The sequence below is a fragment of the Asparagus officinalis genome, chromosome 6 (genome assembly GCF_001876935.1).
Source record: "Asparagus officinalis chromosome 6, Aspof.V1, whole genome shotgun sequence".
Lineage (NCBI taxonomy): Eukaryota > Viridiplantae > Streptophyta > Magnoliopsida > Asparagales > Asparagaceae > Asparagus > Asparagus officinalis.
In genome coordinates, this window is record NC_033799.1 from 19,159,412 (window position 1) to 19,172,306 (window position 12,895).

At 40.5% G+C, this 12,895-nt stretch overlaps 1 protein-coding gene across 1 annotated transcript; it reads left to right on the forward strand.

Moving 5' to 3' along the window:
* LOC109845840 (adenylosuccinate lyase-like) lies at positions 3,604 to 10,264 on the forward strand. The gene is made up of 6 exons (XM_020415105.1): positions 3,604 to 3,615; positions 3,748 to 3,786; positions 3,917 to 4,036; positions 5,444 to 5,665; positions 8,683 to 8,751; positions 10,109 to 10,264. The coding sequence occupies exons 1-6, from the start codon at positions 3,604 to 3,606 to the stop codon at positions 10,262 to 10,264; spliced, it is 618 nt and encodes a 205-aa protein (XP_020270694.1).

Sequence of the window (12,895 nt, forward strand, 5' to 3'; positions counted from 1 at the left end):
AGTCTTCGAGCTTTCCGGTTTGTCTCTTCCAATTGGACGACTGAAACGAGACTGCTTCTGATTTTGAACTTCCTCGGGCCTCTTTTCTTTATGTTTATCCACCGGCTGTTGTCGAGCCTCTTTACCCGGGGTTGGACTTGTAATCACCCCCATCTCTGTGAGAGTTTTGGCTGGTCCTCTTTTGTTTGCCCCCTGCTCGATAGGTGGCGGATAATTATAGTGGTACTCATTTCCGCTTCTGGTGGTGAAGACTTCTTTATGTTTATCTACCGGTTGTTGTCGAGCTTCTTTACCCGGTGTGGGACTTGTAATCACCCCCATCTCTGTGAGAGTTTTGGCTGGTCCCCTTTTGTTCACCCCCTGCTCACTAGGTGACGGATAGTTGTAGTGATACTCATTTCCGCTCCGTGTCGCAAAAGCTCCTTGTTCTTCTTCAGGGGTGAACCCAAAGGATTTCGCCATTTGGGGCTGTGTGCGGCACAAGTCCCTTTTGGCGCTGTCCGTGTGGGTCGTCATTCACCGTCTTTATCCCGACTTTGGTGACGCGTTTTGGCTCGAACCAATTTGTAGGCACCGACCCGAAACTGATTGATGTAGGCACCGACCCGAAACTGATTGACACTGCGTTTGCCCCCACATTCTTGGCTGGTTTCGGGGTTATGACCCCTACGTCGATTAACGCCTGGATCTTGTCCTTGAGGTGGTAGCATGATCTCGTAGGGTGGTGGACCGCTCTGTGGTACGCGCAGTACTTTGGATCCGTCACCTTGCTGGCCCCCTCTTGATCCACGATCGCTGGCAACTGGATTTTGTTGTTCTCCAACGAGTATTTGAAGATGCCGGGAACTTCATCATCTTTGAAGGAGTAGACTTTGGGAAACCTCGGCTCCGAAGATTTCTGCTTCTGAGGCCGTTGTTGCCATTGCCCTCGAGATTGTTGGGGTGCTTGTTGCTGTGGCTGTTGCTGAGGTTGCAATTGAAAGGTTTGATGATTAGCATCAACTGCATTAGCTTGTGCCTTACCTTTCCCCCGTGGGACGAAATTCTGCTTTGGAGCACTTGTCGCCGGTTGGCCTCTTCAGATCCTGCCAGGTTTTGGACGGTGCTTTGCCCATTGCTTCCAACACGTCCAGCGAAAGGTTGTTGTGGCAGGTCTGGAGGATGAATTCATTGGTGATCGGGTCCCGACAATTCATCGCCTTGTTCCGGAACCTTTTGACGAAGGTATCGACTAACTCTCCGTCTTTCTGCTTCTCATCGAGCAACGATCCGATAGATATCTCGGTGTCGTCGTCGAAGAAGTTGGCCAGGAACTTGGTCTCCATGTCATCCCAGCTATTCACGCTGCCTGGCTTGAGGCGGCGATACCAATCGAAGGCGGCTCCACGAAGAGTGCCGACGAATGACCGCACCATCAGAGGCTCATTACCAGAGATCACCCCCAAATGCGATTTGAAGTAAATCAAATGCTGGGTAGGTGAACCCATCCCATTAAACGGCGTGAAGTTAATTAGATTAAACTTCGCCGGATATGGGATCGATTCCCATTCTCTTGGGTATGGGCAAGGAATGCCTGTTTTCTTCGTCTCTTGAGCGGAAATTAGTGTGTTGATTTTGCTCTCGAGGTTCTTGATCTTCAGACTTTCGCCTGTGTCTTCATTGGCATTCTCATTACCACCCCCTGCATTGACAGGATGATCATTGGTATTCTGAGCATTTGTATCCTCATCTTCCAGATTAACCGGGTTACGACGATTCTGCTCGCCTTGTTGGTTCGCCAATGCTTGGATTTGTTGGTCATGCATTTCTCTCATCTGCTGCATGGCCATCTCCATCTCAAACTTGAAACTTTCTTTCTGCTTAGCCAAAGCGTCTTCAAGCATCTTGGCCATCTGCTCCGCACTTATCATAAGTGCCTCGCGGGGTTGTCCCTCGCTGGATACCGTATTATCTGATGCAACCGCGGAGCCGGCATCAGATTCTTCATCTTCTGAAGGGCGTCTTGTCCGAACCCTACCATAGGTTGCTCGCTCGATGGTTCCGGACTGCAGACGGGTTCTAGGCCGGGAGGCTCTCAGAATCGACTCGAAATCATCCCGTGCCGATGTCCCTTTGCTGGTCATATTGGTGGTGACCCTCGGAAATTCTCCGTCTTCAATCACCCTTCTTCTTCGTTGGAAGCGCCTAGGCCTTGGTTTTGGCGTCTCCGCACTGAGTCTTTCAAAAACTGAAACTCTTTCGGGGACCGCCTTAATGCAATTGCATTCAGACAATACCGCCCGAATGAGTTTGGAACAGGGACATTGAATTTCCTGTTCTCGGGGACTCCTCTTCCTGGTTCTATTCGTACCCCCAGCACGATAGTACAACTCGTCATTTTGACAGTCGGAGTAACCTATCGTGTGCGGGCACGCCTTCTCAGGTATAACACTATCACTATCAGATGATAATGTTTCCATCTGAGGGTGACTTGCCTTCTTTGGGCTTTCAAAGGTTACCCGCCTCAAAACATGCCTTTTTGGGCGTGAATTTTCGGCGTGCTCTTGGACTTCAATGCGCAAATTGGTGCGCGCAGCTGCCTTGAGCTCTTTGTCATGCTGGAGGTGATGGCGACCCCCAGTATGTTGAGTCGTTCTGGGCTTCTTCATCGGGCCCAAACGCTCGTGAATTGGAGCTTTGCCTCTCTCGTCAGGAATTGGACCGAGGCGCTCCATAATTGATTTCTTCTTGCGGGATGACTCTGCATGATCTCCCGGAGAAGTTATTGGGATTAACGGCGACTTTGGTTGACTCGCCGGAGTTTGACCTTCCTTAGAAGGCTGCACTGGTTGCTTTTTGGCCTGAGTCGCCACTTCAGACTTAGGCTTCCAGACTTGGCGTGTTGGTGGTGGCTTCTTCTCCACCTCCTTTTGCAGCTTTCTACGGGCTTCCTGAGCTTGAGCCCGTGCCTGCGCTGACATCGCGCGGCGCTTGCGAATGCGCTCCTCGAGCGTCGAACGGTTTCGTTTGACGCGGACCCATTCTTTCTTTGGCGGCTTGGAAGAAAATGTTTCTGGTAAAGCATGAAGAAACTGTGGTTGTTGATTGGATATCGTTGTTCTTCTGGCTTACAAATCATAATATGTCTCAGGTATTTAGATAATTGTTTTAAAGCATTAGTTAGCTCAAAAGGTTTAAAGTTGTGCCTAAAATGTTTAGTGAACCGTTGCGATATTTATATTTGATATGAATATCTGACAATAGTACCCCTCTTCTAATAAATTTGCATATGATGTAGTATTAGCAGTTTCTGTATGAGTCTATCGAACATTGTTTATTTAGGTCATGCTTATTACTGTGCTTTTTTTACAATCTGACAAAACGACTAGCCTCTGCTTTGATATTGGTAGCAATCTTCATTAAAACTTGTCATAGTGTCGTCATGTATTGGGTAATGGAGAAAGAGGTAACTTACAAGTAAAAAAGGTTTACCTCTTTCTCCATTACCCATCATGCTTATTAGTGTGCTTTCTTTTACAATCTGACAAAACATCCAGCCTATGCTTTGATATAGGCATAGCAATCTTCATTAAAACTTGTCATAGTGTCGTCATGTATTGGGTAATGGAGAAAGAGGTAACTTACAAGTAAAAAAGGTTTACCTATTTCTCCATTACCCATCATGATCTGACAAAGCTGTCCACTGTAGTTATATTTTCATGTTGGCTACTTAGTGCAAAATGCTAATCTGAAGTGATTCTTTCTTAGGTAAAACAGAAATGTCAATCCAATGCTGAGATTGCTGAGGTGAGTTTTTGATGTTCCTTGTTGTGGGTACTCTATGCTTCCTCTTTTTATAACTACGATTAACTGTCATTTCAAAGATTTCATTTGATGCTTAATATTTGACATCAGATTCTACATAATTCTTTTTTAGCTACTAGAGTTTTTCCATTTTGCTTGTACATCAGAGGATATAAATAATTTAGCCCAAGCATTGACACTGAAGGTGGCGTTCAACACTGTCATATTTCCTGTGATGATTGAGTTGTTGAATGTAATATGCAAATTAGCGAAGGAAAATGCTCATATCTCCATGTTGTCTCGCACTCATGGACATGTATTTTCAGTTCTATATGAGAGGCAACTCTTGTTATAACGGAATACCAACTTTTTGTTGATTAGATGTTATCTACAAAAACTTTAATGCTATATAAGCATAATTGAAAATCTTATATTTCCCTTTTATTTGTGTTTACACATAGAAGGACATAGTTTATTGTATATATTGATTTAAAAAAATAATAAGAAGCTATTAGACTAAGAAAATGCAGAGAATGCTTCAAGGAAAAAGAAAAATTCTTTTTCATTTCCATGAACTAATTTATTTAGTAATCCTAAATTCTTAATGAAATTTATCCCAAATGGAGAAGGGATGCAACTGAAAGGAGCACGTTTAGAGAAGGATTAGAGAAGTGGGAGTTTTTTTTGGTTGAAATAACTCAAAGATTTCTGGCTGGTCATTTCGGTGAATTTTATATAAAATTAAGCTTTTTTCAGGGGGGTAGGGGGCATATATAGAAATAATTAAATAATGATTACTTGCTGAAACTCTGGAATTTTCTACATGAGCTAAAACATCATGTATAATTACTGGTTTGATAATGATTATACTGTCTATCTTCGTTCATATATGTTTGCAAGACATGTTCTACATTCCTTTCTTCCCGAGTTTTTAGCTTGATGCTACAAAATAAATTGAATGGTACCTTTTTAATCGGAAGGTTAAAAATAATATAATCATGTCTTTGTTTCTTATTTAGTTCTACATCAGAAAATGAGTGAGAAGTTACGTTGCTTAAATAGGTATGCCCAAGGCTCAAGTGTAACACGGCTAGTTGATTTTGTCAGTGGGTTGAGCCAAACATGTTACGCTTGGTGGGTCCCACGGCTTATACTGCACCAATGGGCCCGGCGGCCCGGGGCGTGACAAATTGTATTATAGCAGTTGCGAGTCAGAAGTGTGGAACTAAGTGCTATGCGGGGTTAAGTGCTATATTGCTTGAGTGCGGTGGGAGCCACCTCTAGAGTCCACATAACCTAGTGATACCGGGATGTGCCAATTGTCATGTCACGGTGAAGATATCACTTATGTAAGGTGGGGTGTTTGTGACACTCCTATTTAGTCCAACATCAGGAAATGAGTGAGAATTTAAGTGGCTTAAATTATTTAAGTGTAACATCGGTTAGTCGATTTTGGCAGTCGATTGAGCCAACCAACATGTTACACTTGTTGGGTCCCACGGCTTGTACTGCACCAATGGGCCCGTCAGGCTAGGGCGTGACATGGCCAATATTAGAAGCGAACATATACTAAGTTGATAGCTCAAAGCAGGAATAAATGATTTGCTTTTGTAATAGGTTTATGTGGTTTAGTTTTGATAACTTCTAACTTCCTTTGTAGTCTGCTTCACCCACTACTTTGGGAAAGGAGATGGCAAATTTTACTTACAGACTAAGTGAAGTAGGGAAGACCTTTACAGAAGTGCAAATATTGGGCAAGTGTGCTGGAGCTGTTGGAAACTACAATGCACATAAAGTTGCATGTCCTGATATTGATTGGCCAACTGTTGCAGCTGTGTTTGTAACCTTTTTGGGGTTAGGTTTCACCCCGTACGTGACACAGGCATGTTTATTTACTTCTACTACTTTTCTCTTTGCAAGGTTTTACCTATCTGATTCAACACAGGCATGTTTATTTACTTCTACTACTTTTCTCTTTGCAAGGTTTTACCTATCTGATTCATTTTAGTTTGATGGTTTTTTTTGCGTAATTAAGTAGTGCATAGATGATTTTAATATGGTTTTTTCTTTGCGGATGACTTGGACAAGTTTCATTAATGGGAGGAGTACTTTATTTACCTGTACTTTTTTGACACTGCTGCTTGTATTCATTGTTCTTTGCTTGAACTAGTTTACTAGTAAACAGTCCTCGTGAAGATTTAGGCAACTATACAAACTGTAAAAGTGTATAACTAATAAAGCCTCAGGATTTTCTTTAATATGAGTTTTGCAATCGACTCAGGTGACTGAAATGTAGGTATTTTTGCCATTTTACATTTCAAGAGTTTACAAAAGGTGATTCATATAGTAAGTAGATACTATCATGTGCATGCTTGATAATAAGTAGATACACTTGCAGGTTATCCATCTATCTTGGAATTACAGTACATTTATCAAATAGCCTATTCTACACCAATCAGTTAGTGCATAAATAAAAATGGAATTATAGCGCCAGCTAATAATTTTGTTAAGTTTGTGTTTTCTGAAAGGTTACGTCAATGTGGCCTATGAATGGAATGGCACATGGCTTGCATGCATACTCTCTATCTGAGCATGTTGCTTGCTTTATATACAGATTGAGCCGCGTGACTATATCGCAAAGCTTTTCAATGCAGTTGTTCAGTTTAATAACATCCTGACTGATTTTGATCGGGACATATGGAGCTATATTTCGTGCGGTTATTTTAAGTAGGTAACTTTCTTATGCTTGACCACTATACCCCTAAAATATTAGGACCTATTTTAGCTGTGTATCATTTACTTTTCCATCTTTATTCATGGTTCTTGAGGAGTACCTAATGTGAAGTTCAGTGCTATATCACAGTTCAAAAAACACGTCTTAGTGTTTCTTTTTGGTAAAGTGATACTATACTTATTGCATGAGTAATCATTGACAGAGGGATTTGACCGATTCCACTATTTTGAGGAATTTGGGTATTGGATCTGGGTATTCTCTCTTAGCATACAAAAGTGCACTATAAGGAATCCAGAAGCTTCAGGTTAGTAGTAAAATCTGTATGAGATGATTATCACTTGAGAATTAGATATAAAGCTAGATGTGTTATTGGTAGGAAATTTGCCGCTATCGTCGTTCTTTGCTTCATGTATGTTGTCTGTTCTGCTCTTTCTTTAACTATTTGGGTTGGGCATATGTTGAATTTGAATTTGTCACTATTGTAAGATGCTAAATTCTGTGAATTACAAGATCATAGAAATGTGGATCCATTTCAAGATGAATTCTTGTCTTGCTGTCAACATAATTTCTATCCAATGTATGTCCATCTAATAATATATATGATTTTACCAATGTTTGGGTTTTTTTCTATATAAGTATTTATTTTCTAAAATTGTACTAATCATTTCCCTCAAAAATATTGTATGAACTATGTCTTTGCTATCCTTTTCAATTTCCTTTAGATCTATTATTTGGGATCCATAACTATGATATCTGGCATGATTCTTTTGAAAAAATTCTATCTGTACGTCCGAGTAGTTGACGTGAAGAAAGATACATCTAAAAGTGGCAAAAGCTCATTTTTTGCTCAATATGCTACCGATGTATAAAGACAATCCCAATATTAACATTTAATTAGGGGTGGCAAATAGGTCGGGTTGGGTCGGGTAGGGTTATAGTTGGCCCAACCCGTATAAGTGTGACCCGACCCGACCCGTTTAACAAATGAGTCAATGCTATCTGACCCGTTTATTAAACGGGTTACCCGACCCAACCCACATAACCCGAATGACCCATTTATCAAATCTCAGTTCAATATCGTGGATACTATATAGATCAAGATGAAATTCTTTTGACTCTTTCGACAATCACGAGTCAAAATATGCAATACTGCTACATAGATTGTACAAGAGATTGACCCTTTTAATAAACAATCCTAATTAAGGATTAGGTTGCCGTTTATTCATAGTATTACAGACCACAGTCCCCGCCTTTTTAGCCTTTGCCTCACTCCGACGACCCCCCAATCCTTCTGATCCTCGCACGGCATAAAAGTCAAAACCGGACAGAACCGAGGCTTTAGAAAAAAACCAGCGCACTCCCAAGCTGACCTCTGGCCTCTGGCCCTTCAACCCCGCAATGTAGTTCCTCCTTAGATCCAGAGCTCTGCTCTTGACCAGATCCCAGTAGCTCTCCCCATCGAGGTGAAGTCGTTTCCCGACAGCGACAGGTTCTCCAGCTTCTCGCAGCTCGCCAGGTCGCATAGCACATCTGGCACCCATTTCCTCCCCCCTTCTCTAACCTCCACTTATCCTCCTCTGATCTTGTGCGTACGAGTGGAACCGTGACCGATCTCAACCGTTGAAATGCTGGCTCGCTGTCGATGAGGGCCGAGACGCGACCGACCGCACGGGGTAGAGGGAATAGGAGAGAGAGGAGAAGGAGGAGGATGAAGACGACGAAGATGATCTTAATATTTGGAGTTTGCAACCCATTTAGAATTAAACGGGTCGGTATTGGGTTATACGGGTCAGTTCGGGTCAACCCTAATTTACCCATCTAATAAACGGGTCAGTTCGGGTTGACCCGTTTATGACCCGACCCATATAACTCGATCCATTCCTAATATAAACAGGTCGGGTCGGGTCGGGTCGGGTTGATGGGTCGGGTCATAATTTGCCACCACTATATTTAATCAAGTTTACTTTGAAACTCACCCAAATTAGTTTGAAGTTTAGAGCTCATTATTTTAAAGTAATAATACTTTGATTATACATTTTTGATACAGTGCCATCAATATGTCTCATTCCAAATTACATATTTAATAATGACATGACTCATGAAATTACACTGCTTTGTAACTCTCTTCGTTTCTTAATTCTTTATTTCTTCTCCATCATGTGTAGGTAAAAGAGTCTCGTCTCAATGATGACTTGGACCAGGTGTGGGAGGTGCTTGCAGAACAAATACAAACAGTAAGTCCTGATAGTGCACTGCACTTCCCTTTAGACTGTTAGCGTCTATGGTTAAATCTAGAATAATACAGATATATACAGCAAAAACTGAATAGAAAACTAAAGCGCAGTAATTTAAAATTTTTCAACTCAGCTGCAGTGCATTTGTAAAATGTTGTGCTTAAAGCATTATTTGGCCTACTCCGGTGCGAGGATCCCAAGGCCAAATTTCTTTCAGGAACAACAGTCCAGTACTTTAGTGTGCAACAACCCAGTACTGTCAAGATCTCCTCGATCTATAAGGTAAAGTTCTCCTCGATCTATCAGGCAAAGATCTCCTCGATCTATGAGACAAAGATCTCCTCGATCTATCAGGTAAAGATCTCCTTGATCTTTCAGACAAAGATGTCCTCGATCTATCAGACCTTCTCGGTATAGGCACTGTTCCTACGAGCACTAGCTATTCTACAACATATATATATATATATATATATTGATTGTTATTTTTAGAATGAATTTTCCTTAAGGATTTGGGGTCTATTTATAGCGTTTGGGAAAATATTATGCACTAATAAAATAATAATATATGTATATATTGATTGTTATTTTTAGAATGATTTTTCTGCTTTTGTTGGTTATATGATGTAATATCAAAGGTCTGCTTGTATGTTGTATTGTTTTTGAAGGTTTTATATAGGACATCTAATTCCACCTCCCCCAGCATTTTGACTATATGTTGGGAAAGATGACAGTCCAAGAGAGGGGTATTTTCACTCGAAAACAAATAGAATATAATTACATTAAGTCTCAATGATGGTCTAGTTACGAACTATTATTCTAGCATTCCTTCTTAAGATGGAAGAGCATATAGACCTGTCATTTTTAGCTAGTTAAATCTAAGCAAAAAAAAAAAAGGTAATGTTTTAGGGAAACCGTTACCTATTTGTCTGAATTGACATGTGAAGTGACATTTTGCTCAATATCATTTCATAATGAAGTGACAATCAACCTTTATATGCTTCCTATTCTCATGAGATTTAGTATGTACCATTGGCAATATACGCCAGAACCTGATTATTAAGATGTATTTCCATAGCCTGAGGTAGAAACACACCTATCTCCTGATGAAGGTATTTAATCAACATAATCCCTCCAGCAGCGAGAGCCATAACTTGATAATCAACCTTAGCAATAAATCATGGTACGATAGTCTGCTTCATCGTGAGATCACCATATTCCTCCAATAAAAGTACAATATCTACCAGCGAGATACTATCAAGAGTATCATTTGCTCAATCAACATCAAAATAACCAATAATATTAAAGAATAAAAGAGACCCTTGTTGCTGATGGACTCTCTCTTGTTTTCTTGCATTAGGTTATGCACAGATACAACATCCCAGAGGCATATGAGAAGCTGAAGGATCTTACCAGACGAAGAGTTGTTAGCAAGGAGAGCATTCAAAAGTTTACTAATGGCTTGCAATTGCCAGAAGAAGCAAAGAGCGTTCTCTTGAATTTGACTCCCCAATAATACATTGGAGAAGCAGAGAAGTTGTCTAAGTCTATCGCCGATCATGTGGATTTGGTGAATGGGTTCAGGCTTTTATAGCCGTTGAAAAAAACGTTGTTTATTTAGGTCATGCTTATTAGTGTGCTTTCTTTTACAATATGACAAAACGTCTAGCCTCTACTTTGATATAGGTAGCGGTCATCATTAAAACTTGTCATAGCGTAGTCATGTCTTGGGTAATGGAGAAAGAGGTAACTTACAATTAAAAAAGGTTTACCACTTTCTCCAATACCCATCATGATCTGACAAAGCTAGCCACTGTAGTTATTTTCATGTTGGCTACTTAGTGCAAAATGCTAATCCGAAGAGATTCTTTTTTAGGTAAAATGGTTGCTAAAATTATCAGAAATACCTGAAATCAAGGAGGTTCAAGCTTTAGCGAGAATGCCAGGTCTTATTTAGAAAGTATAGTTAGTGGCTTCAGCAAAGCTGATGCTCTGGAAGTGAAAAAGATTGAAAAAGTAACTAACCATGATGTTAAGGCAGTGGACTACTTCTTGAAACAGAAATGTCAATCCAATGCTGAGATTGCTGAGGTGAGTTTTTGATGTTCCTTGTTGTGGGTACTCTATGCTTCCTCTTTTTGTACCTACGACTAACTGTGATTTCAAAGATTTCATTTGATGCTTAATATTTGACATCTGATTCTACAAAAAGAAAATTTAGGTACTGGAGTTTTTCCATTTTGCTTGTACATCAGAGGATATAAATAATTAAGCCCATGCATTGGCACTGAAGGAGGCGTTCAACACTGTCATATTTCTTGTGATGATTGAGTTGTTGGATGAAATATGCAAATTAGCGAAGGAAAATGCTCATATTACACATAGAAGGACATAGTTTATTGTATATATTGATTTAAAAAAAAAGAATCAGAAGCTATTAGACTAAGAAAATGAAGGAATGCTTCAAGGAAAAAGAAAAATTCTTTTTCATTTCCATGAACTAATTTATTTAGCAATCCTAAATTCTTAATGAAATTTATCCCAAATGGAGAAGGGATGCAACTGACAAGAGCACGTTTAGAGAAGGATTAGAGAAGTAGGAGTACTCAAAGAAAAACGAAGTACTCTTGGGTTTAAAAAGTTAAACTTAATCTAAGGTGCACAAGGTAATATTCCACTAAGAATTTTTCCCTAATGTCCTGTTGTTGGATTTTTTTTGGCTGAAATAACTCAAAGATTTCTGGCTGGTCATTTTGGTGAAATTTTTTTATACAAAAGTAAGCTTCTTTTTTTTGGGGGGGAGGGGGGGCTTATATAGAAATAATTAAATAATGATTACATGCTAACTTAGGAATTTTCTACATGGGTCTAATACATCATGTATAATTACAGGTTTGATAAAGATTATACTGTCTATCTTCGTTCATATATGTTTGCAAGACATGTTCTACATTCCTTTCTTCCCAAGTTTTTAGCATGATGCTACAAAATAAATTGAATGGAACCTTTTCAATCTGAAGGCTAAAAATAATATAATCATGTCTTTGTTTCTTATTTAGTTCTACATCAGAAAATGAGTGAGAAGTTACGTTGCTTAAATAGGTATGCCCAAGGCTCAAGTGTAACACGGCTAGTTGATTTTGGCAGTGGGTTGAGCCAAACATGTTACGCTTGTTGGGTCCCACGGCTTGTACTGCACCAATGGGCCCGGCGGCCCGGGGCGTGACAAATTGTATTATAGCAGTCGCAAGTCAGAAGTGTGGAACTAAGTGCTATGCGGGGCTAAGTGCTATATTGCGTGAGTGCGGTGGGAGCCAGCTCTAGAGTCCACATAACCTAGTGATACCGGGATGTGCTAATTGTCATGTCATGATGAGGATGTCGCTTATTTAAGGTGGGGTGTGTAGAAGATCAAACCTGAGATCGAAGCTCGCCTTCGATTGCGAAGTTGAGGAGGCGAGGAAGATCTCCTCTAGAGGTCGATGGAGAACTTGAGGAGGTGAGGAAAGTCGCTTGTTCGAGATCGCAGGCGAAGTGTGTGGTGAGGTCGAGCTTGGGAGGCGAGCGGATCTCCCCTGCTACGTGGATCAAACTCGCCTATAGCGGATCTCACCTGTTGATGTCCGCCTTGCCTATGATCTCACCTGCAGTGGAGTGAACTTCACCTGTGTGTGGTTGGAGCAAGCTGGACCGTAGCTGGAGCGCATAGACCGACCGCCCTAAGGGTTTCCCTATAAAAGGGAAACCTTATTCGTGCGCGAATTAGTGAGCGCGAGAGCAAAGAGAGAAGAAGAGATTGGCGGTGGTAATTTCTTAAGCTTCCGTTCTCTCTGCTGTTTGGAAAATTTCTTATTTTTATTCCCTTTTGTCCCTATTCTCATTTACTGTTGAGAAGGGGTTGGTGAATATTAATTGGGGAAGTTATTGTAATAGAGAGAGTGTTTGAGCATTGATTTTAGATTAAAATCAATTTCTATTTGTTTGAGAGACCTCAAGTTTGAGATCCTCTCTCTTATTTTTAATTTCTTGTTATTAATAAGAAATTATTGTGTCGTTGCCGTGGACGAAGGCAGATTTGTCGAACCACATAAAATCTGTTGTCTTGCATTTGTGTTACTTGTTTGGTTATTGATAAGTATTCCAATTT